Raw genomic sequence first — 24,898 nt, 5'->3', positions numbered from 1 at the left:
CCACGGAACCGCCAGGCTTGTTTCCTGGAGTTGCTGCCAGACCTGGTTAGGACACCGTCCTAGGGCTACGCTGAGCGAGAAAGCGGAGGGGAGGGGGTGGGGGAAGGGAGTCTACGGAGCCAGGAGCTCTATCTAAAAGAAATTGTTAGCTGCAGGTGGAGATGGGCAACTCAGCCTTGACCCCTTTGGTCCACCAGTACTGGGACCAGAATCAGGACCCAGTCTTCTCAACGGCCGGGTATGAGGTCAAATTTAAGGACCTCAAGACTCTCCACAGAGCTGCCTACGAGGGCGACCTCTAGGACATGATGGACCTGGTCCATCTGAAAAGAAATAAGTTAAATGCATATGACAAGAAGAAGAGGTGATAGGAACAGGGAGCCGGCTCGGGCTGGGGCGGGGGGCAGGGGTTGGGTGGGATGGGGTTGGGGATGGCGGCGTGGGGGGTGAGAGGTGGGGTGACCAGGTGTGAGGGATGAGGTGTGAGGGGTGTGAGGGGGGAGACGCCCTCTTTCATGGGCTCCCTGGGCCAGCCCTCCTGTCGCCAGGGCTCCTTAGAAACTGAGATGGGGAAGTCTGGGAGAGGTCCCGCGCCCCACTCGGGCCACCACTATGGGCAGCAGAGCAAAAGCTGAACCTCATCTGGTTTCCATTCCACTCCAGATTCCCCTTATACAGCTCTGTATTGACCTTTTTTGTTTGTTTGTTTTTTGGAGACAGAGTCTCACTTTTTTGCCCTGGATAGAATGCTGTGGCGTCATAGCTCCCCAACAACCTCAAGCACTTGTCTTGTCTCAGCCTCCAGAGTAGCTGGGACTACAGGAACTCGCCACAACACCTGGCTATTTTTAGAGATGTGGTCTCGCTCTGGCTCAGGCTGGTCTTGAACCTGTGAGCTCAGGCAATCCACCCGCCTCGGCATCCAGAGTGCTAGGATTACAGACGCGAGCCCCTGTGCCCAGCCTGTATTGACCATTTTAAAGTAATTTAACCAAGAAAATTAGGTATAACCGCATTTTATTTTTGATGTACACATTTTAGAACATAATGTTCTGTATATTATGGAAAAGTACATAATGAGAGAATTCCTACAATATGTCCACCTCTGAGCTAACACATCTTTAGATCAAGTCCAATTTCCATTTTATATCGAAGTGCAGCCGTGGGTTTGCGTTCTCTACCGAGGGGGTCTTAGAAAGCAATTTTAAAGTGGTAAGATGATTGCATGTGCTTGAGTAGGAAGACTTATTTTCCTGAAAATGTGGGCTCTTTCCATGTTTATTAATTTTAAATCAGCCAAATAAAAATGCCAAAATTTTTCAATTTTTGAGTTGCATATGGTATCCGTCTTTTGTTATTGTCATGATATTAAGAAACATTTGTAATGGTGTGAATAAAGACTTGCCTATTTAGACATCAAAATGTGCTATTAAGGTCCACAAATTTTTTACTAACATTTGAAAAGACACATGAATGAATGGCACAAAATATAAAATCCAGATAGACCAAATGTATAGGGGAATTTAGAACTTGATAGTGGTGAAATTTTATATTATTAGCGAACAATGAATTTTTCATAACTGAGGTGTCTGTTAGCTGGAAAGAAAGTAGATAGATTTTTAATTCACAAAAGTAAGTTCAGGGCTGGGCACCGTCAGGTCAGTGGTTAGGACACCGGCCACATACACCGGGGGGTGGGGGTGGGGTGGGGTGGTGGGTTCCAAGAACAGCATGCTAAAGAAAGACCACTACAACAAATATATAGTCAGGTGTTGTGGGGGCACCTATAATCTCAGCTACTTTGGAAGCTGAGGCAGGAGAATTGCTTAAGCTCAAGAGTTTGAGATTGCTGTGAGCTGTGACCCCACGGAACTCTACCCAGGCCAACATAGTGAGAATCTGTCTCAAATAAATAAATACATAAATAAATGTAAGTTCATAATAAAATACATATTAAAAGTTTTAAATATACCAAATGAGGAAAGTACTGGGAACAAACCTAAATGCCTATTGAGATAGATACATTTTTATGGTAAGAAGCCCTTCCTGAGAATGACCTCTGAAGCAAGCTTTCTGAAGATTGTTTCAGCAAAATAAACGTTAAAACCCTCCGTATATGAGGGGAAAAAATTAACAAAACATGTTTACAAAATATTTGCAACACATCAAATGAAAATATATCTTAATTTGGGCAGCACCTGTGGTTCAAAGTGTAGGGCACTGGCCCCATAAACCAGGGGTGGCTGGTTCAAGTCCGGTCCTGGCCAAAACTGCAAGAAAAAAAAAAAGAATTCTAAAATTCTGCAAAGTACATTTTTCTCTACTGATCTACAATTGATCTATGGACCTGGGAAAAACATTTAGTGTTCTTGATAAGACAAGGACCTTAAATTAAAAAGGGAATACTTTTTTTTTCTATCCACAAAGTTTATAAAGATGCAATGTGGTGGTACTTATGCTTTTATGTGCTTATGACCTTTTAGATAGACTCCAACAAGTCATAATAAAATATTTTTATAGAGTAATTAGAAATTCATAAAATTCGACTTTCTCAGCTCTGCTTAAAGTAACACTGTATTAAGGAGAACCTACATAACATGCCTGTGGCTCAGTGAGTAGGGCGCCGGCCCCATATGCCGAGGGTGGCGGGTTCAAACCCAGCCCCGGCCAAACTGCAACAACAAAAAAAAATAGCCGGGCCTTGTGGCGGGCGCCTGTAGTCCCAGCTGCTCTGGAGGCTGAGGCAAGAGAATCGCGTAAGCCCAAGAGTTAGAGGTTGCTGTGAGCTGTGTGACGCCACGGCACTCTACTGAGGGCAGTACAGTGAGACTCTGTCTCTACAAAAAAAAAGAAAAAAAAAAAAAAGAAACTTCAATGCATCCATAGGGTAGTACAATATGTGACAGAATCCTAATCTGGCAGAAGCAGCCACTTAGGTAAGAGTGGCATATGAAGGTGGCATATGAACAGGTAGGTGTCAGCTGTCATGTGGAGGTGAACTTTTAAGATATACAGTGAGGAAAATGTCAATTTGCTGATATGTACACATGGACTATGGCAATGTGTTAGCTGAAAATATGTAAAAAGTTTGACAAAAGCAGTTAGTGTTAGAAATTGGTATACGACTAAGATTTTTCTTTTTTTCCCTGTGATTTCTGCAGTGAACCTGTATAAGTTTTAGTAGCAGCTTATTATTAATGAAATAATCCGTTCACAAGGATTATGGGATATGAATCTTACACAAGAAAAATAATTTCCCACTTTTTATTAATTCATTTATTTGAATTAGTATCTTCTGCTAACTTGTAGTCTCTTCAAAATGAATCTTTTTACCTGTATCTGTGCATGTATATTCTGTTGCATATACATTTTATTATGCACATTGTTTTCATCATATGTATTTATTATATATACAAATAATTATAGATTCATCATTTTATTTGTGCCCTTAAGAAAATAAAGCTGGCAAATATAAATGATTATTAATCTTGCAAAAGTATTGCTTTACTTCTTGAGTTTTTCTTTTTCCTTTTAATTGAGCTCCCTATCCATCCTTTGAATCCATTTATTCTCCAAACATAAGCTGGAAACCTCTTTGGTAGGAGACATATACTATAGCCTTTCAGGACCGTTCCATCCCAAACCATCATGTTTACCTGAGCAGCCTGAGGAAGATGAGAGGTTTAAAATTGTTGCATTAGGACTTGATCTCACATGCAGTTTTTCCTCCCTCCTGTTAAACACAGATAAAAAGATTCCTTTACTTTTGAAGAGAATAAAAGTTAGCATAAAAATAATTCCTAAAGTTAAACAATTATTTAAAAAGATATTTTAGTGACCTTTGAAATTTTATAACAGTCTTAATGACTAATACTAATCACTGGAAGTATCTCCTTTACATGTCAATCAATCTAAGCACTGAATAATGAGCCACACTTTCCATTTGAATTCTGCATTTCTTTTGTTTTAAATATTTTTGAAATCAAAATGAGAATTAACTTTCTTTTGAAAATTGTTGTTAATTCAGCCATCTTTTTGTCCTAGTACATTTAAAAACTAAAATTTATTTAAATGTCATTCATATAAAAATAAATGCTAGAGACCTGTGTGTGCCAAATCTCACTCACTGTAAAGCCACCATGGAATGTGCTATGCCCCATTATCTTAAGTTCAATACTGTAATTTTTAAAATGCTGTCAATTATACTTATAATCATGAATTACAAGTGGCATTCCTAAATCAGAGATGTTATAATGGAAAAAAAAAAGAAACATTATAATACAGTTGTATTTCTAATCTTTAAAACATACCACTGAGTAGATATGATTGTATCATTTTACTTTAATCAGAATGTCATCTTTCTTAGCATTCATAGTAATAGTTATAATAAACAACTGTTATTTGTGCCAGGAACTGTTAAAAATGGTCAGCATCACAAGGGTATCCTGTAAGGTGTCCTTACTATTTCTTTTCTTTTTTTTTTTTTTTTTGCAGTTTTTGGCTGGGGCTGGGTTTCAACCCACCACAACTGGCATATGGGGCTGGCGCCCTACTCCTTTGAACTACAGGTGCCGCCTGCTCTTACTATTTTTATTTCCATTTTATCGATGAGGAAATTAAGACACAGAAAAGCTAAGCCAAAGTGTGTCCCAAACTGAAGTTACTGAATCCAAAGGCCAATGTCTTTGGATTCCAATAGGCTGTTCTTTTGTTACACAGTGAGTGTTAATAAATATCGTTCTGTCTTCACAAGAAAATTAAGGATTTGTTCTGAAAACAGGAATAAATGAAACTTAATGCTTACAGCTACGTGAATGATTACATGTTTTTAGTTAGTGTGCTACAATTTTTTAAAAAGGCTCTCTCAATTTTGTAGAAGTGCTTTGCATTTGGCTTGCGTAAGAGGCTATGCCAAGGTGTCCACTATGTTGATCGACAAGGACTGCGATCTGAACATCAGAGATGCTGAAGAGAGGACACCTCTGATAAAGGTATATAGTAGCCAGATTTCAGCTTGAGATGGATTTTATTTAAACCCATAGAATAAAATGAATTTATCACAATTGAATATAACTAATAAGTGAAATCTGTGAAAGGTTTATATTGCATTCCTAGAACTTATGATCTATTTCTTGGTGTAAAACTGACAGGCCGTGCAATGCGAGAGACCGCAGTGTGTCACTCTCCTCTTAGAACGTGGTGCAGATCCCAACATCACGGATATCCACGGTAACTGCGCTCTCCACTATGCTGCCCACAGCGGCAATGTAGAGATTACAACAAAACTCCTTGAACATGGTGCCGCTACAGAGATAATGAACAAGGTATAGATTAACTGACTTTATTTTGAAAATATCGGAAATACATTTGTTTTAACATTGACATATGTAAGGGTTCAATTTTCCAAGTTTGGAAACTTAAGCATTCCCTAAAATAAAATATTTTGAAATAGCTCAATTGTCAAAGGTTTCTGTTTAAAAATTGGTACTTTCGAAGGAGCATGAGAGAGTACATCTTCTTTTATGCATTTATGTTAAATATTTGAGATAACACTGAATTTGTTGAAGGTTAAATTATTTTTTCAATTTTTTTACCATTCTGCTGTTTCTTTCTAATTATTGTAAAATAGCACAGAAAAGTCAATTTATCCTAGAAATAGGCTTTATCTTAAAACTTCGACAAAAGGAATGTATTTTACAAGAAATAGAAATCTTGCTGTTGACAGGTTTCTTAAAAAATAATTTCTAGGAACATGATTTGCCTCACATAAGCAAGGAGTAAAGAGGAAAATGGGGAAAAGGGAAAGGAGACTGATCAGAAACACACAGGCCAGTTTAAAAACTGAATGATTGGGTTAATGAGGTGAAAGCTATGTTGATTAGTATGATGTAAGCACTTCAATTTGTTCAAATAATCAACACACTGAAAATGGCATAAATGTTTTTATGATCTATATACAAAAGACTTAATAAAAAATCATTAAAAAAATACATAACTGCAGGAAATACCAATAAGAGGGGGTTTTGCATGTTTTGTCCAGTTTTTTAACATTTAAACCAGAATCTCTTTATTTTGAGGGATAATAACTCTCAGTTTGAGAGAGTTAGTGAGAGGTAGACTTGTCTAGGCATCAATTTTAGGAGAACTCCGAGAAAACCAGATTGACAATGAGTATGATGAATTATGAAAGAAGGAAGAACAAATAATTAACTGATCATCCTAATTTGGCAGAAGCAGCCACTTTTAGGTAAGAGTGTAAACTCTACTCTCAAGACCAGAATGTCTTGATGGGAAGGTGGGGGAGAAGGACCTTTTCCGTAGCAAAATCAAGGTGCATGTTCAGTTCACTAGTCCCTGTTCTCCCCTTCCCTAGAAACATTAAATGGAATTTTCAGTAATGACTCCACCTCTTACTCTTTCTTCTTTTTATCCAAATTCCCAAGTGGTAACATAATTGTCCATGTAGGTAGACAATGAGACAAAAGTGGTTTTCTGTTGCATTAGTTCTCCACTAGAATTGTGCAACACAATGAACTGGGGGGAATGTAAAAGAATAATTTAGAAGTCTAGGCTCTGTCCTGAAGATTTTGATTCAGAAAATATAATAAGGTCCAAGCACGTATATTTAAAAATATTTCCTTGAAGGCAGGTACATGTTTGAGGGAGAGGGAGATTGAGGTAGGAAGGATCAGTCAATCTCAGGAGTTGTTTTTTTTTTTTTTTTTATTTTTTTGAGACAGAGTCTCATTGTGTTCCCCTGGGTAGAGTACCTTGGCGTGACAGCTCACAGCAACCTCCAACTCTTGTTTAAGCAATTCTCTTGCGTCAGCCTCCCAAGAAGCTGGGACTACAGGTGTCTGTCACAATGCCGGGCTATTTTTTTGTTTTTGTTGTAGTTGTCATTGTTTGGCAGGCCTGGGCTGGCTTAGAACCTGCCAGCTCAGGTTTTTTTATATGGCCAGTGCCCTAGCTGCTGAGCTACAGGCACTGAACCAACCCAGGATTTCTTGACACTTTCTCTGACACTGTCCCTAAGAACAACACAATTTCTTCAAGACTCTGATGCACTGAGCACTTAAGTGTAATTATGAATTCACATGTATCAAAAATGTAAGAAATTTCTAGAGGCACTACTTCTCTTTCAATCTCTGCTTTCCAGTAATATTAGACTGATGTTTATGATGTCTTTTACTGCTTAAGAGGGTAAAAGGAATGTTACTGGCAGTATCTGTTAGCTTACAGAGCACCTTCTTATCCTTTTCAACCATCAATCATTTACTGTTATTGAGAGGGATTTTAGAAATTTACTTGTGTATAGTCTTTCAATAAGTGCAGACTGACCATTTTAGTATTTCCTCTTTGTTATCATTCAGATGATTAAGTCAACAAATGTTTTTTACAAGTAGAGTTTTCTCAATCAGAATAGTAGTGAATCCTTTACCTTTTTTTTTAGTTGAAGCTGTAATATGAACTGTCTTAGCACATCTTTTAGGGCCACAGAGCTTCAGCATAATCAGGATCTCAGTTTGAAACACTGAAAACCATGAAGTTAGAATACATATAGGAATTTTTTTAAAAAAAATTATATTAGTCCTTAGTGATGGGGTCATATCTTAGAACTTAAAAAATGGCTTTTAAAATCTCTTTGTCTTTGCATCTATCAAATAATTGTTTTCCTGTTACAAAACCTATAAGCCTTTTTAAGTTAATCATGGTTGTAGTTGGATAGATGATGACATATGTTTTGCCTCAGCACCATCCCTTAAAAATGAAAATGATTTAGTGCCTTTACTTAGGCTGTAAACAATTCATGTAAGTCAGTATTAGAACTTCTATTAAGAAACCATTATATTTCTGCTTTATATTTTGCCGAAAAAAACATAATTTAAAGAGAAACCAGAAAAAAATGGATTAGAAAGTTAAATATGCATTAGATTTCCATATACCATTTTCATCGAGAATAATGTTTCTCAGTGAACTTTCTAACAGCTGAGATAAAAATCGGTAATCTTTTTTTGTTGTTGTTGTTTGTTTTGTTTTGTTTTGTTTTGAGACAGAGTCTCACTATGTCACCCTTGGTAGATTGCCATGGTGTCGCAGCTCACAGCGACCTCAGACTCTTGGGCTTAAGTGATTCTCTTGCCTCAGCCTCCTAAGTAAAAAATTGATAATCTTATAACAGGAGACATCCCATGGGCCATTTAATGATAAGCAAGAAAAGTTCATTTGAAGTCTAGCTTTTTTTCACTCAGAAAACCTTAGTGAACCATTCGCAACAGGAGTGACAGACCAATTGGCATCTGGGGTCTTGTCACCATCGATAGAAGAGAGTCCTGAGTTGGTATACCTGGTGAAATCCTCCCCCTTTGTTGGAAAGCTTTCAAGGATCACGGAAACTCTAATTTCTCAAATGTTAGGGTTTGCCCCAAAAATGTATTGCCAAAGAGGGTTTAAGCAAATTCAAGAGATTGCTTTAATATTGGATATATAATGGAAAGTTTGGTAATATTTGTTATGCATAGATGATCATGGAAACTTTGTGTTGGGGGTACATACTTGTAAGTAGTCTTTGAAATCCAGTGTAAGAAATACTGATCTAGGGGTAATAATTTAGATCATTAACTCAATAAAAATACTGAAAATAGTTACTACTATATCTTAGGGTAGGGGGATATAGAGATATTAATAATAGATACTGCCTCTGCCCACAAGAAGCTCTTGGTTTAGATGAGAAACAAGAAAGTATTATACTGTGGTAAATGCTGTGATAGAAGCAAAGATTCTTCAAAGCATTAAATGTCTGAACTGAGTTTTGGAGGTAACCTGAGTTGATGTGAAGAGGCAGATGAGAGGTGTTTCCAAGGGAAGGAGTGTCACATTGGAAAGCACAGAGTAATGAGAAGGAAGGGTCTACTTTTTATTTATTTTCTACATTATGTGTACAATTTTAGGACCTTATATAAAGTTTTCCACTTATAAAAGTGTATAATTTTGTCCAATATTGTATTAATTGTTTTTGCTGTATTGCAGAAAGACACCACACCACTCTTCCTTGCTCTGAAGGAAACCCATTCAGATGTGGCGGAACTTTTAATTAAGCATAAGGCAAATATACATCTAGTTGATGGATGTAGGAGGTATAGTAATTCGTTCTGTTTTTAAAACCTGAGTGGTATTCTAGAGTGGCAATAGTATCTCTCCTCAGAAATGTTAAATGAACAATAACGTTACCTCATAATTGTTGTATAGTGAAAAATATCCACATAGATCTTCAGTTACGCAGAAAAGCAGTTATTTTGACTGAGAAATATGAAGGACAGTATACAGAAGGATTTACCTTTTTTTCAATATTGACTGATATTTGTTCGTAATTTGGTGTTTTGGTGATATATTAGCTGATAGGCTTTAGTTAGTTGTATAAAATGTGGACTTAAACTTGTAGTTTACTTTATGACTTAATATGAAATTCTTCACTCTTTCATAGTATTTTTTAACAACTGTTGCTTACATGGTTTTCCTTTAGAATGTTCTGTGTCCCATAAATAGGAGCTGGGATTCATTTTCTCTTTTGAATGACTTAGTGAGTCTTTAAGTTGTTTTCTTTAAAGAATATTGACGTTAGATTAACCTTAAGTGACTATTAATTGCTATTACCAGATCCTGTGGGTTCATCAGCTTTTTTTCCATTTTTACTTCTAGTGTAGTTTGATGTTTTAGTTTTAATTGGCATGGGCAGAAGGATGAAAACTTTAACTGGATAAACTTTTCCTTGAATAAAATAAGCCATAGGTGGGTGATAAAGTGTAAACAGAGAGGCTTTAGATTCCCCGAAGCCTGGGTTGGATTCCTGGCTTTTCCACTTGCTAGGTGTGATGTTAGGAACATCATTTATCATCAGATGTGTTTTTTGATCTGAAAAGGAGCATAATCTGCCAAGGCTTATGGTGTGTAAAGTCTTATATGTACACACACAGAGACATATACACACATACACACAGATACATATATATATATACACACACACACACAATAATTTAATGCAGTTCCTAGCACATGAATATCAGCATCAAAATCTGTAAGTACTCTGACTAAAATTATTACCATTATTATTGTTATTGGAAGCCTGCAAGTAGCTCTTACTTATTTGACCACTATCTGACTTTGAATGAAAATATATTCTATTTAGATAGGGAAGGAATGGAGAATTCTACATCTAAATCTTGCACTATGTAAGATAAGTGATCTCAGCGTAGTTTCTTGACCATTAAAGCCCTATAAATTAGCAACTTGTACTGTGTTATACCAGTGGTTAAGAGGCTTCCTTTTAGCTTCAGTGGAAATTGGCTAAAATGAACATTTCAGTACCCAAGATGTTCATGTCTGTAAGAACATTCTGCACGGACAGGCAGGATATTGAATTGGTAAAGTATATCCAATTAGTACTATAAATAACTTTTTTCAAGTTTGTAAGTGTGGGTTATCTTTCTTATTTTAGAACAGCGCTCATGCTTGCTGTACTTTGTAATTCGGAAAGCTTAGTGGATCTTCTTTTGGAGCAGAATATTAATGTCTTTGCGGAAGATTTATTTGGACGGACTATAGATAATTTTCTTCTTCCTGACTCTGAAAGGTAAGTGTACACGATAAAAGACTACTTAATGCTGGGTGGCACCCGTAGCACAGTGGTTAAGGTGCCAGCCATATGCACTGGGGGTGACAGGGTTGAACGGGGCCTGGGTCTGCTAAAACGACAATGACAATTGCAACAAAAAAATATTCAGGCATTGTGCAGGCACCTGTAGTCACAGCTTCTCAGGAGGCTTAGGCAAGAGAATTGCTTAATCCTAAGAGTTTGAGGTCGCTGTGAGCTATGATGACATGTCACTCTACCCAGGGGGACAAAGTAAGACTCTGTCTCAAAAAAAAAAAAAAAAAAAGAAAAAGAAAAAAGACCAGTTAATGTTAAATTGAGGTGTAAAATAATTATAACTATTGCAACTTGTACATCAGTTGAAATTTCATGGTTTGTTTCAGAAAGTTTTAGAATGGAAATGAGATAGCCGGAAGAAATCCAAAGGATGGAGGTGTTACAAGTAGTAATGAGTGCAGGGTTCTGAAGACTTTTAAGACCTTTGGGCGGCGCCTGTGGCTCAGTGAGTAGGGCACCGGCCCCATATGCCGAGGGTGGCGGGTTCAAACCCAGCCCCGGCCAAACTGCAACAAAAAAAATAGCCGGGCGTTGTGGCGGGCGCCTGTAGTCCCAGCTGCTTGGGAGGCTGAGGCAAGAGAATCCCATAAGCCCAAGAGTTAGAGGTTGCTGTGAGCCGTGTGACGCCACGGCACTATACCCGAGGGCAGTATAGTGAGACTCTGTCTCTACAAAAAAAAAAAAAAAAGACTTTTAAGACCTTTAACCTTACGGATTTCAGTTTTATTTTGTTTTATTACAAGTACAGCCCCTATGCGTGGGATAAAGACAGTGTCACAACTCTGCTTTTTCTGAGTAGTTATATGGGTCATGAAAGGTCCACTTTAGTAGAAGCTGTTGTACCATTCCCTGTTGTACTGTTGTGCTCTAGACCTTCCTCCTTGAAATTTTCAAGAACTGAACAGGTTTTAAAGTGCAAGAAAGGCAATCCTCTTTTATAAGGCAGAAAGGGGAGAAGAAGGACTTTGTACTCGTTCTGTTTCCCCTGATTGTGTTGCTGCATTGTTGCCTGGAAACTGGTCCTGCAGTCTGGTAATTATGCTACTAGGAAGTCTTTGCTGATTCAGATGCCTCAGTCTCCATGGTCAAACACACTTAAACTTCAAAGTAATACTTTTTGTGGTTCACTTACATTTGCTTATATGCTTGTCCATTGTTCCCAAAAGCACTAGCATCATTCTCTGCTCTGGCAGCTAGGCCTCTGACCTTTAGCCACACAAACACACAGTGAGCAAAGAGATCCCTTCCCCTACTTATATAGAGCTTATATGGAGCTCACATTTTAGTTTAGACTTAGCCTAATCCTTTGTACATTCTCCTTTAAAGTCCTTTTGTCTAGCAAATAGTAGCTGAGATTGTTCTAAACTGTCAGAGAGTTCCAAATAATGATGCAGGAAAGGAATGGAGTTCCGTTTTTTCTTTGTTACCAGATCTATGCCCTGAAGCCTACTTATAGCCTGTGCAGCACCTTTTCTTAGGCTGTAAAAGATCCCATGTCCTTCTCTAGTAGTGGACACCAACTTGTCCTTGGCCCTCAAATGATTTGTCCTCCATAATTATGAAAATCTTTGAAGCTACTTGGTTCTCTACCTCAAAATTTAAGAATGTTTTCAAATTCTATGTCAAATTCTAAGAATGTAGCTGCTGGATGTAAACCTCTGAATCTGAACAGGTTAGTTGTATTTACATGACAAATCAATACCAAAGCAAATAGACAACCTACCCAATAAGAAGATATATTTGCATATATTGAATTAGATAAAAGATTAATAACTAGGATCTACAGATAACTCAATAAACACAAAAGAACCAAGAATCCTTTACAACATAGAGCAAGAGAGATGAATAGAATCTTCTCTAAAGAAGGCAGATGAATGGCTAACAAACATATGATAAAATGCTCATCATCCCCAATTATCCGAGAAATGCAAATCAAAACCACCCTGAGATATCACCTAAACCCAGTGAGAATGGCCCACCTTATAAAGTCTCAAAACTACAGATGCTGGCATGGATGTGAAGAGAAGGGAACACTTTTGTACTGCTGGTGGGACTGCAAACTAGTACAACCTTTTTGGAAGGAAGTATGGAGATCCCTCAAAGAACTCAAACTAGACCTCCCATTTCATCCTGCAATCCCATTACTGGGCATCTGCCTAGAAGGAAAAAAACAAAACAAAAACAAAAACATCTATTTACTTTAAGGACACTTGTGCTAGACTGTTTATCACAGCTCAATTTGCAATTGCTAAAATGTGGAAACAGCCTAAATGCCCACCCACCTAGGAATGAATTAGCAAACTGTGGTATATGTATACCATAGACTACTATGCAACCACTACAAAAGATGCAGACTTTACATCTTTTGTATTAACCTGGATGGAAGTGGAAGACATTATTCTTAGCAAAGCATCACAAGAATGGAAAAGCAAGAATTCTATGTACTCAATTCTAATATGGAAAAAATTAGTGACCTGGCACACAGTGTGGGGGTTGAGGATGGGGAGAACAGAGAAAGGAAGGGGGTGGGAATCACAGGGGGTGGTACACGTTTTGGAGGTGGAACACTATTATTGGAAGGTCTTTATCTGACAAAAGCAATCAATGTAACCAGGTTCTTTAAATCCTCAATGAAGCCCCCAAAATAAAAAAAAAAAAAAGTTACATACAAAAGTAGAACATTGTGCTTGCTTTGGCAGCACGTATAATAAAATTGAAACAATACAGAGAAGATTAGCATGACTCATGTGCAAAGGTCACATACAGTTTCTTGAGACATTCCATATTTTGTGTAGTTCTTGAATGGTGACTGAATTGTTTGACAAACTCTAATAGTATGAGTCAAAGCAAAATGGGCAGCACCCAATAGTGAAACTGTGATGTTCTCTAAAAAAAATTTTGTGTAAGATGATCTATGAAATGAGCATGGAGCTGAATAACACTTGGGATGTTGTGTGCAAAGTGTTGTTGATGTATTTCAGAAATGAGAAAGTATCAACATGGATCTCGCTCCTTCATGGAATTTAAAGAAGCAGGATTTTTTTGTCGTCTACATCAATTGGAGATGAGCATGGAGATTAAATACCATTCTAACAAAGATCTACTGGTTCAGAGTCTGACTAGGTACTAGGTAGAGAGAGAATAGTAGGAATCCAAACCAGGTCTTGACGTCTATTAGTTTTCTACCATTATAATGGGGGACATTTACTTTATGTTATCTAATTTAGTGGGCTAATGTCTTACAAATAAATTTTGTTGAAAACTATGAAACAGCTGAGATGACCTTGTTACTGGATGAAGAGAGTTTGGCCACCTGTCACTGTCAGCCAATATGCAGAGATGGGGATAGATGCACCAAACTTTATTTGTCAGAAGTCCATCAATTGTGGAGAAGATGAGAGCGTCCTCTCCAAGACTGTCCCGTTCTTCTATTTAAAATAATCACATTTTTTTATTGTTGGGGATTTATTGAGGTTCTTCATTCAAAGAACCAGGTTACACTAATTGCATTTGTCAAGCAAAGTTCCTCTTATAAATGTGTTCCTCCCCCAAGAGGTGTGCCAAACACCGTGACCTCCCCTTCTTCCTTCTCTCCACTCCCCCATTCTCTGACCCCCCAACATGTACTAGGTTATCAATTGTCCTCATATCAAAATTGAGCACATTGGATTCTTGCTTCTCCATTCTTGTGATGCTTCACTAAGAAGGATGTATTCCATCTCCATCCAAATTAGTACAAAAGATGTATAGTGTTCATTTGATTTAGTAGCTGAATAGTATTCCACGGCACACATATACCACAACTTGTTAATCCACTCCTGGGTTGGGGGGCATTTAGGCTGTTTCTCCATTTTTTTTTTTAATTGTAAATTGAGCTGCAATAAACAGTCTACTGCAAGTGTCCTTATGGTAAAAGGATTTTTTTTTCTTCTGGGTAGGTACTCAGTAATGGGAGGATCAAATGGGAAGTCTAGTTTGAGTTCTTCGAGGGTTCTCCATACTTTCTCCTAAAAGGTTGTATTAGTTTGCAGTCCCAGCAGAAGTGTACAATAACTAAGAAAATGTCATGAAGGCTACGTTGAACGGTTTGATGAGAATATTTCAGATTGTATATGAAACCAGCACATTGTACCTCTTGATTGAACTAATGTACACAGCTATGATGCAACAATAAAAAAATAATAAAAACAAACAAACAAAAAAAGAAGTGTTCCCTGCTCTCCACATCCACACCAGCATCTGTAGCTTTGAGACTTTGTGATCTTGGCCATTCTCACTGGGGTTCAATGATATCTCAGGGTGGTTTTGATCTGCATTTCTCGAATAATTAGGTATGATGAGCATTTTTTCATATGTTTATTATTTTTCCATTCATCTGTCTTCTTTAGAGAAGGTTCTCTTCCTCTCTCTGGCCAATTGACAGAAGGGATTTTTGACTCTTTTTCTGTTGCTTAGTTTGAGTTCTCTGTAGATCCTAGTTATAAATCTGTTGTCTAATTCATAGTATGCAAGTATCTTTTCCCATTCTGATGACTGTCCATTAGCTTTGGTGATTGTCCCATTAGCTGTACAGAAGCTATTGAGTTTAATTAAGTCCCATTTGTTTATTCTGCTGTTGCAGTTGCCACTGAAGTCTTCTTCATACAGTCTTTTCCCAGGCTGATACCTTGAAGTGTTTTACCAGTATTTTCTTTAAGGATTTTTATTGTTCTGTGCCTTAGATTCAGATCTCTTATCTATCGTGAATAAATTTTAGTGAGTGGTGAAAAGTGCAGATCCAGTTTCAAGTGTTTTATGTATGGTTATCCAGTTCTCCCAGCACCATTAACTGAATAGGGATTCTTTCCTCCAGTGTAGGTTCTTGTTTGGTTTATCAAAGATTAGGTGGCTGTAAGATGTTAGTTTCATTTCCTGGTTTTCTATTTGGTTCCAAAATGTCTATATGTCTATTTTTGTGCCAGTACCATGCTGTTTTGATCAATATGGCCTTGTAGTACAGCCTAATATATGGTAGACTGATTCACTCAGGTTTGTTTTTATTACTAAGGATGGCCTTAGCTAGACAGGATTTTTCCTGGTTCCATACAAAACAAAGAATTATTCTTTCCAAGTCTTGAAAGTATGATGTTGGTATTTTAATGGGGATTGCTTGAATCTGTAGAATGCTTTTGGAAGTACAGACATTTTAACAATGTTGATTTTCCCCAGCAATGAGCATGGTATGTTCTATCATTTGTTAATATCCTCTGCTATTCCTTTTCTTAGGGTTTTATAATTTTCTTTATAGAGATTCTTCACCTCTTTTGTGAGGTATATTCCTAGGTATTTCATTTTCTTTGAAACTACTGTGAGGGGAAGGGTGTCCTTGATTGTCTTCTTGTCTTGGCTGCTGTTATTGGTGTATACAAAGGCTACTGATTTGTGGACATTAATTTTATATCCTGGGACCTTACTGTATTTTTTGATCACTTCCAGGAGTCTTGTGATTGAGTCTTTGGGGTTCTCTAAGTATAATATCATATCATCAGCAAAGAGGGAGAGTTTGACCTGCTCTGCCCCCATTTGGATGTCCTTTATTTCCTTCTCTTGCCTGATTGTATCGGCTAGAACTTCCAGCACTATGTTGAATTAGTAGTGACGATAGAGGACAACCTTGTCTGGTTCCATTTCTAAGTGGAAAAGATTTCAGTTTTGCTCCATTGAGTATAATACTAGCTGTGAGTTTGTGGTAGATAGCTTTGATCAGTTTAAGAAATGTGCCAACTATACCTGTATTCTTCAGTGTTCTAATCAGAAAAGGATGCTGGGCTTTATCAAATGCTTTTTCTGCATGTATTGAGAGGATCAGGTCTTTGTTTTTGCTTCTTTTGATATGGTATATTCCAAAATCAGTTTTATATGTAAATGTTAAAAGAAAGAATCATACTAACCCTTATATTAAACAGCAGTAATAATACTTATTTTAAATAACAATAATCACCATAACCAATGATCTGTAACAAACAATAATTGACATAACCCATGATCCATATAACAACATTCCAATCCAGAAGTTAATCTCTTTAATACATTGCCTTAAGCTATTCAAGATATACAATGTTAGGTTAAACCCATATTTACAAGACAACAAGGATGGGAGACATGAGGCAAAGGTCACATAGGACATACTCAGAGGTCACATAGGACCTAACCATCCAGACCGTCTGTGTCATCTCAGCCCTAGCCTGACTAACTCCATCTTATTCTCGCTTTGTGTGCTATCAACCTGATTTATAAGCCACACAGTAGAAAACAACCAATATCCAAAAAAGTAGGACTTAATGAACATGTACTGGAAAATGCAACATTAGAATATTACAACCTGTGGGGCAGCACCCATAGCTCAGTGGGTAGGATGCCAGCCACATACACCAAGGCTGGCCAGTTGGATCCCACCCAGGCTAGCCAAAATGACAGTGACAACTGCAACAACAACAACAATAATAGTCGGACATTGTGGTGGGAACCTGTAGTCCCAACTACTTGGGAGGGTGAGGCAAGAGAATCACTTAAGCCCAAGAGTCTGAGGTTGCTGTGAGCTGTGACACCATGGCACTCTACCCAGGGTGACTTAGTGAGACTCTGTCTCAAAAAAAATAAATAATAAAACAATTACAACCTGTGAAAAATGCAGATGGTATTTTATGTGGGATTCTATGACAGTTTCAATAATAAATTTTAGGAGCAATGTATTCCATTGTATTCCTGTTTCTCTGAGCATTTAAAAATTTTGTCTCAGTAAAGCATCATAATAACCTAGTTAAAGATGGTCATAAAATCCTTATTTTTAGAAAAAAAAATAATCCTTAAAGAGGCAGTTTTGGCACGAACAATTAGCTATTTGTTGTAGAGGTAGAACTTATTCTGAGTTCAGGAAGTTTTCCATTTTTTCAAGCTAATTCTAATTAATGTAATGAGCTGTACTTCCCTCAATTCATGAGTACTTCACCTTGCTTTTTTTCTTTATTCTTTAGAAGCTGTATAATAAATTCATAGAGCTTACAAATTTGATCTGTTTGGGATAACATTCTGATGTCAGCTCTTATGTTTTCTGAAATAGTCTAATAATTTAATATATGTGGTAAATATATTTCACATCAGTATTAAAACTATAATTCTATTTACTCTTTATACATAGCATTCAACAGAAAATTTTGGAATACAAGGCAAAAATTAAACCTATAACTCCTGCACAAGGTAAGACTTCTGGTAGTGAATTACTCTGGGTTGACCTATTATAGTAAGAGTAGTAAGTTCTGAACACAAAGGAGCAGTTACCAAAAAAATTGTAAATTTTATGTATTTTTTCTTCATTTGTTCCTTCCAGGCCTACAGTTCAGAATTGTTTATTAAGTCAGTTGCAGATAACTTAGAATCCAATATAATATTGTCCGAAAACAATTCATTTAATTAGTTATGGCCTCTAAAATCTTATATGAGATTTTTGTATAAATGAGAAAATAGATGTGCAAGTTGGAATGTTCAAAATGTCCTCCATCATCACACTGTAATGAGTTGAACTTGTTTATAAAATAAATCCTCCATTTACTTTTTGTAATAAGGGATTTACATTCATTTAAAGAATATTAATTACTGTTTACCCTCAAAAAATGTGTGGTTTGTAGTCAAACATTTACATACCACATTTTTTGGGGGGAGACAGGATCTTCCTCTGTTGGCCAGGGATGCATCAACCATAGCTCACTGCAACTTCAGACTCCTGGGCTCCAGTAGTCCTCCTGCCTCAGCCTCCTGAGTAGCTGGGAATACAGACATATACTACCATGCCCAGCTAATTTTTAAAAATTTTATAGAGTTGGAGTCTTGTTTTCTTGTTCAGGTTGGTCTCAAACTCCTGGTTTCAAGCAATCCCCCCATCCTTTCAAAGTGCTAGGATTATCCACCTATGTATAATGTTTGGCTCCCTACAAACTATTAATAGCCTATTGTTGACTGAAAACCTTAGTGAATGAAACAATCAATTACCACATATTTTTGTGTGTGTTATCTACCTGATTCTCACAATAAAGAAAGAATCTTCTATTCTTACAATAAAGATAGAGGAAGGAATTCATTAAGAAGAAAGAAAGAATTGAAAAGTATATTTACTGTTCATTAAGTGGCAGTGGATCATTGTAGAGGACTTCCACCTCCTGGTCTTCACATGGGCTGAGGAGGAGGGAGGGGAGAGATTGGTTTTGCTGTCTGCAGGTGGCAGAGGTGAAAGAAAATCTGCACGTAAGTGGATGCTGCAGGCAACACCCCTGTTGTTGAAAGGCTAACTGTATTACATAGTGCTATCTGTCTCTAAAGACATACTGTCTTTAAACCTGGGAACTCAACAATAAACAATACCTCTGTGGTACCATAAATAGGCATAAAACTACGAAACATATCCAGTGTGGGCTAACACCAATAAGTGAATATTTCTTTTTTTTTCTTTTTTTTTTTTTTATCGTTGGGGATTCATTGAGGGTACAATAAGCCAGTTACACTGATTGCAATTGTTAGGTAATTTCCCTCTTGCAATCATATTTCTTAATGGTATCTTCTGAGTCGGCGAGTCAGAAGGGCAATCCCTGTTGAGAAGCACAAGTTATATATTCTTATACCAACAAGACCTTATTATTATTGACTTCATTAACCAAAAATTGTAATTGAATAAGATATATTTACCTGGTTAGAATAAGGTGTGTTCTTCTGTGTGCTAGTTAACTATCATGGTAACCATAATTGTGGTAGAAGAAGATACTGTTACCATTCGCTAGAGGTTTTGCCTCATAGATATTCCAAATGCCCAACTCTGAGTAAACAAAGTATAATAAAAGTACAAAAATGTTTCATAGTAACAAAAGTGCTATTAGGCTACCTCAATGTGACATATATATACAATCTGAAATATAATGTTGTGTATCTGTCTAAAAGAATTTCTGTATCAGGTTTCTCAAGTTGTAGAAAAAAAAGATGGAGTAGACTGGGCTCACTAGCTCATGCCTGTAATCCTAGCACTCTGGGAGCCTGAGGCAGGCAGAATGAGTGAGTTCAGAAGTTCAAGACCAGCCTGAGCAAAAGCAAGACCCCATATCTACTAAAAATAGGAAAACTAGCTGGGTGTTGTGGTGGGTGCTTATAGTCCCAGCTATTCAGGAGGCTGAGGTAATAGGGGAATGGAGAAAGGGAAGGGGGGAGGTGGGGAGAAGGAGGGGGCTTGGTGGGATTACACCTGCGGTGCATCTTACAAGGGTATATGTGAAACTTAGTAAATGTAGAATGTAAATGTCTTAATACAATAACTAAGAAAATGCCAGGAAGGCTATGTTAACCAGTGTGATGAAAATGTGTGAAATGGTCTATAAAACCAGTATATGGTGCCCCATGATTGCATTAATGTACACAGCTATAATTTAATAACAAAAAAAAAAGTTAAAAAAAAGGATGGATTGAACCCAAGCATTTGAGGTTGCTGTGAGCTACAACACCATGGCACTCTACCCATGGTAACAGAGTGAGACACTGTCTCAAAGAAAACAAATGGAATACACAGTTTTGGCCTGTAAGGTGCTCCAAATAGATCATTTCCTATTTAATTCCTGAGGTTGATGAACAGAATTGTTAAGGAAATAATCTTTATTCCTTTGCCCATTTAACAAATAACTATTAAGTGTTTTTTATGTACTAAGCATTTTGCTAGTGTTATAGAAGACAAATATTTTAAAAAATACTATCAGAAGCTAGTTGAAGTTTTTGTTGTTGTTGTTGTTTGTTTGTTTCGAGACAGAGTCTCCCTAAGTCACCTTGGGTAGAGTTCCGTAGCATCACAGCTCACAGCAACCTCCAATTCTTGTGCTTAAGCGATTCTCTTGCCTCAGCCTCCCAAGTAGCTGGAACTACAGGCACCCACGACAATGCCCGGCTATTTCTTTGTTGCAGGTGTGATTGTGTAGCTGAGTTTGAACCCACCAGCGTCTGTGCATATGGCTGGCACCATAACCACTATGCTTTAGTGCCAAGTCAAGAACTAGTTATTATCATTGTCATTTTAATTATTTGCTACTATCTTCAGTGTTTACTGTGTGTGAGCACATGCTTATATCATTCCTTATGTATTTATTATGTTATGTTTATGCCAGCCACCTTAAGTCCATGCAAAGAAATTAAAGCTTTAAGGGAATGAATAGGATATAAGGTAAGCAGGTAGAGTGAACAGCAGTCTTCCAGTGAAAGAGGCAAAATACTGATGCTTGTAGAAGGAATATCTAACCAGATTACATATTTGTCAGAAGGAAGAGGAAGTGTAAAATCTGATGTTCATAAATGGCGTTGCAGGATTTCTCAGAGGTTCAGTTATGCTGGGAATGAGGTGAATACCTGGCTCACGCATGCTCATGAAAACCTTTTTATTAGTATAGAAATGAGTAGGTCTTATTCTGTAGGTCATGGGCATTTTTTAAAAAATCATTGCTGTGTACATTAATGCCATTATGGGGTACAATGTGCTGGTTTTATATACCATTTGAAATATTTTCTTTTTTTGTTTTATTGTTGGGGATTCATTGAGGGTACAATAAGCCAGGTTACACTGATTGCAATTGTTAGGTAAAGTCCCTCTTGGAATCATGTCTTGCCCCCATAAAGTGTGACACACACCAAGGCCCCACCCCCTCCCTCCTTCCCTCTTTCTGTTTCCCCCCATAACCATAATTGTCATTAATTGTCCTCATATCAAAATTGAGTACATAGGATTCATGCTTCCCCATTCTTGTGATAATTTACTAAGAATAATGTTTTCCACGTCCATCCAGGTTAATACAAAGGATGTAAAGTCTCCATTTTTTTAATGGCTGAATAGTATTCCATGGTATACATATACCACAGCTTGTTAATCCATTCCTGGGTTGGTGGGCATTTAGGCTGTTTCCACATTTTGGCGATTGTAAATTGAGCTGCAATAAACAGTCTAGTACAAGTGTCCTTATGATAAAAGGACTTTTTTCCTTCTGGGTAGTTGCCCAGTAATGGGATTGCAGGATCAAATGGGAGGTCTAGCTTGAGTGCTTTGAGGTTTCTCCATACTTCCTTCCAGAAAGGTTGTCCTAGTTTGCAGTCCCACCAGCAGTGTAAAAGTGTTCCCTTCTCTCCACATCCACGCCAGCATCTGCAGTTTTGAGATTTTGTGATGTGGGCCATTCTCACTGGGGTTAGATGATATCTCAGGGTTGTTTTGATTTGCATTTCTCTAATATATAGAGATGATGAACATTTTTTCATGTGTTTGTTAGCCATTCGTCTGTCGTCTTTAGAGAAACTTCTATTCATGTCTCTTGCCCATTGATATATGGGATTGTTGGCTTTTTTCATGCGGATTAATTTGAGTTCTCTATAGATCCTAGTTATCAAGCTTTTGTCTGATTGAAAATATGCAAATATCCTTCCCATTGTGTAGGTTGTCTCTTTGCTTTGGTTATTGTCCATTTGAAATATTTTCATCAGACTAGTTAACATAGCCTTCAGCTCATTTTCTTAATTGTGTTAATACATTTATACTCTATACTTAGTGAATTTAACATGTACCCTTGTAAAATGCACCGTAGTTGTGTTCCCACCAATTACCCTCCCTCAATCCATGCTGAAGATGACCTAACCAATGTTGGCTACAACCACAGAAAACAGAGTTGTTTTTTTTTTTGGGGGGGGGTCAGTGCGCATCCTCAGCATCCCCCTTGTTGTCCCCCTTTCTGCTGTGCTGTTGCTTGTGTTTTGTTCATGTCTCCTTTTGTGCTTGCCTAATTAGCAGTAACTCCAAACATTGTGTTCCCGTAAGGTGATGTCTCATGGTTGGAAGGCCTGCTTTTCTTATGTTTCAGTTAAATGGAGAGAAAACTCACATGCTTGCAGGGGACTTCCTGTTAGATTTTGTTGGCTGGGGTACATCATATGCTCATCCCTAAACCAGTCACTGGGAAAGCAGATTAGCTTAGAATAATTATTTCTGGTTTTGGAGCCTGGGAAGGGTTTTGGGTTGATAAATATCCAAATGGGATTGTGTTCCTCTAGCAAGAGGGAACATGGAATGGCTATTAGGTATGGAGCCAGTAAAGTTTACTGTAGGGATTCATTGGTGAATTTAGAGCAAGGAAGTCACAGGTCAGATTTGAGTATTAGAGAGCTCTGTTTATGGGTAAAGCAGGGACTTGCAAAGTTTTTATTCAAAGGGCCACACAGTAAATATTTTAGCTCAGCTGGTTATCTCTGTCACATCTACTCAACCCTGTCATGGTTCTGTGAAAGCAGTCATCAATAATATGTAAGCAAATAGATATGAATTTATTCCAATAAATGTTACTTATAAAGGCATGCCAGGATGAATTTTTATATGTTGTCTGTAGTTTTCTGAGGCCTCTTGTAGGGGATAGGAGGAAGGTAACCACATGAAGCGATTAGGAGACAAAGGAAGCTTTTTTGGTAGTCAAAACCACAGTTACCTTGGCACCAATTCTTGCTCTCAATCTATTATGAGGTTTTACCCATCTATGGTAACATATAGAAAAATAGGGAGCTTAGTTGTTGTTGTTTTTTTTTTATTTTAAGTGTTGGTCTTTTTCTTGGCATTATGACTTTTTTATTTGTTTGTCTTAAAGTATTTTTTTCATTTATGAAATAACAGTGATAGTTGGTAGTTTGTTTTCCCTATGAGAATGATGCATTGAGAGCACACGCTAAACTAGGAATTATCAATGTATTTTAATGTATTAATATTTAACCCTGCAGCATTAGTAGAAATATGCAGAAGAAGAAAAGACATATAGTCAACATGATTTAGTGATTATTGAATGTGAAACTCTTAGGGGGCAGAGAGATATCTCAGATAATCCATAGATTTCCATGCTGTACCCAAATCTATTCAAGAGAATTTTTGAGTAAAACATCCATGGTATCACCAGAGATCCAGACATCTAGATACAAGATGGTCATCAAACTCTGGAAAGTCTCATAGCATATGCTACATCTCTGAGACACATGATAATCAACTTGGCCAAAGTCAAAATGAAGGAGAAAATTCTACAGGCATCTAGGTGTAATCTATAACTGACCTGCAAAGGAAAAGCCATCAGACTAACAACTTACTTATCAGCAGAAATCTTATGAACCAGAGGGATGGAGTCTTCTCTTTAATCTTTTTAAACAGAACAACTACCAGCCTAGAATCTGGTATCTTGAAAAACTGGGTTTCATATTTGATGTAGAAATTAAGCTTTTCCAGACAAGCATGGGGGGAATTTGTTATGACCAGGCCTGCCTTGCAGAAAGTAGTCAAAACTGCATTATACATGAATCAGCACAATTGATAGCCACCAATGTAAAATCACCCAAAAAAGTAAAGCTCACAACTCTTATAGAACAATAGCACAAAAGGGCAAAAAAGGTACAAGGTATTACCCAACACTATGAACAGAAGAGCATCCTACATATCAATTGTATCTCTTAATGGTTTAAATGCACCACTCACAAGGTGTAGTCTGACTGAATGGATAAGGAAACACAATCCAAGTATCTATTTTCTCCAGGAAACATATTGGAGCCACTGAGGATACATACAGATACAATGTGAAAGTGTGGTAAAAAGTATTCCACACAAATTGAAACCAAAAGAGAGCAGGCATAGCCATTCTCAAATCAGATAAAACAGATTTTAAATTAGCAAAGGTAAAGAAAGCCAAAGAGGGTTATTTTAAAATGGTAAAGGGAGAACTTCAACAAGAAATCACAACAATCCTGAATACAGTAGAACCTCAGTGACTTGAACAGAACACCCAAGGGACTGTAAAAAACCGGTCAACTGGTCAAGAACTAGACCTGCTGTACTGACATGTACATGTGGTGCATGTCCAGTCTATGAAAATTAAGTCAACTTAAGGAGGGTCAGTGTAGGGAGTTGGTCAACTCTGATGGTTCTACTGTATGTATGCACCTCAAATAGCAGCTTCCAGATAAATAAAGCAGACCTGCCATTGGATACTGCAATTCCTCTACTAGGAGTGTATCCAAAAGACCAAAGTAATTTTGCAAGTTACTTTGCAAAAAAGATATTTGCACCTGATTATTCATTGCAGCTCAATTTATAAAAGCCAAGTCATGGAAGAAGCCCAAGTG

At 37.4% G+C, this 24,898-nt stretch overlaps 1 protein-coding gene and 1 non-coding gene across 2 annotated transcripts in view; both read left to right on the top strand.

Moving 5' to 3' along the window:
- The first annotated feature begins 5,283 nt into the window (after window positions 1-5,283).
- LOC128579275 (POTE ankyrin domain family member F-like) overlaps window positions 5,284-24,898 on the top strand; it is a 70,054-nt gene continuing 50,439 nt past the window's right edge. Inside the window, exons 1-4 of the mRNA XM_053581440.1 lie at window positions 5,284-5,324; window positions 9,031-9,137; window positions 10,496-10,630; window positions 17,886-17,944. Of these exons, the coding sequence (XP_053437415.1) occupies window positions 5,316-5,324; window positions 9,031-9,137; window positions 10,496-10,630; window positions 17,886-17,944 (310 nt within the window). The 5' untranslated portion in view covers window positions 5,284-5,315. The remainder of the gene's footprint in view (window positions 5,325-9,030; window positions 9,138-10,495; window positions 10,631-17,885; window positions 17,945-24,898) is intronic.
- On the top strand, window positions 13,392-13,498 carry LOC128579293 (U6 spliceosomal RNA). Its single transcript, XR_008378119.1, has one exon. It is a non-coding gene; the product is annotated as a U6 spliceosomal RNA (small nuclear RNA).

The sequence above is a fragment of the Nycticebus coucang genome, unplaced genomic scaffold (assembly GCF_027406575.1).
Source record: "Nycticebus coucang isolate mNycCou1 unplaced genomic scaffold, mNycCou1.pri scaffold_43, whole genome shotgun sequence".
NCBI classification, from domain to species: Eukaryota; Metazoa; Chordata; class Mammalia; order Primates; family Lorisidae; genus Nycticebus; species Nycticebus coucang.
The sequence above is the reverse complement of the archived record's forward strand: the minus strand, read 5'-3'. Positions and strand labels throughout refer to the sequence as shown.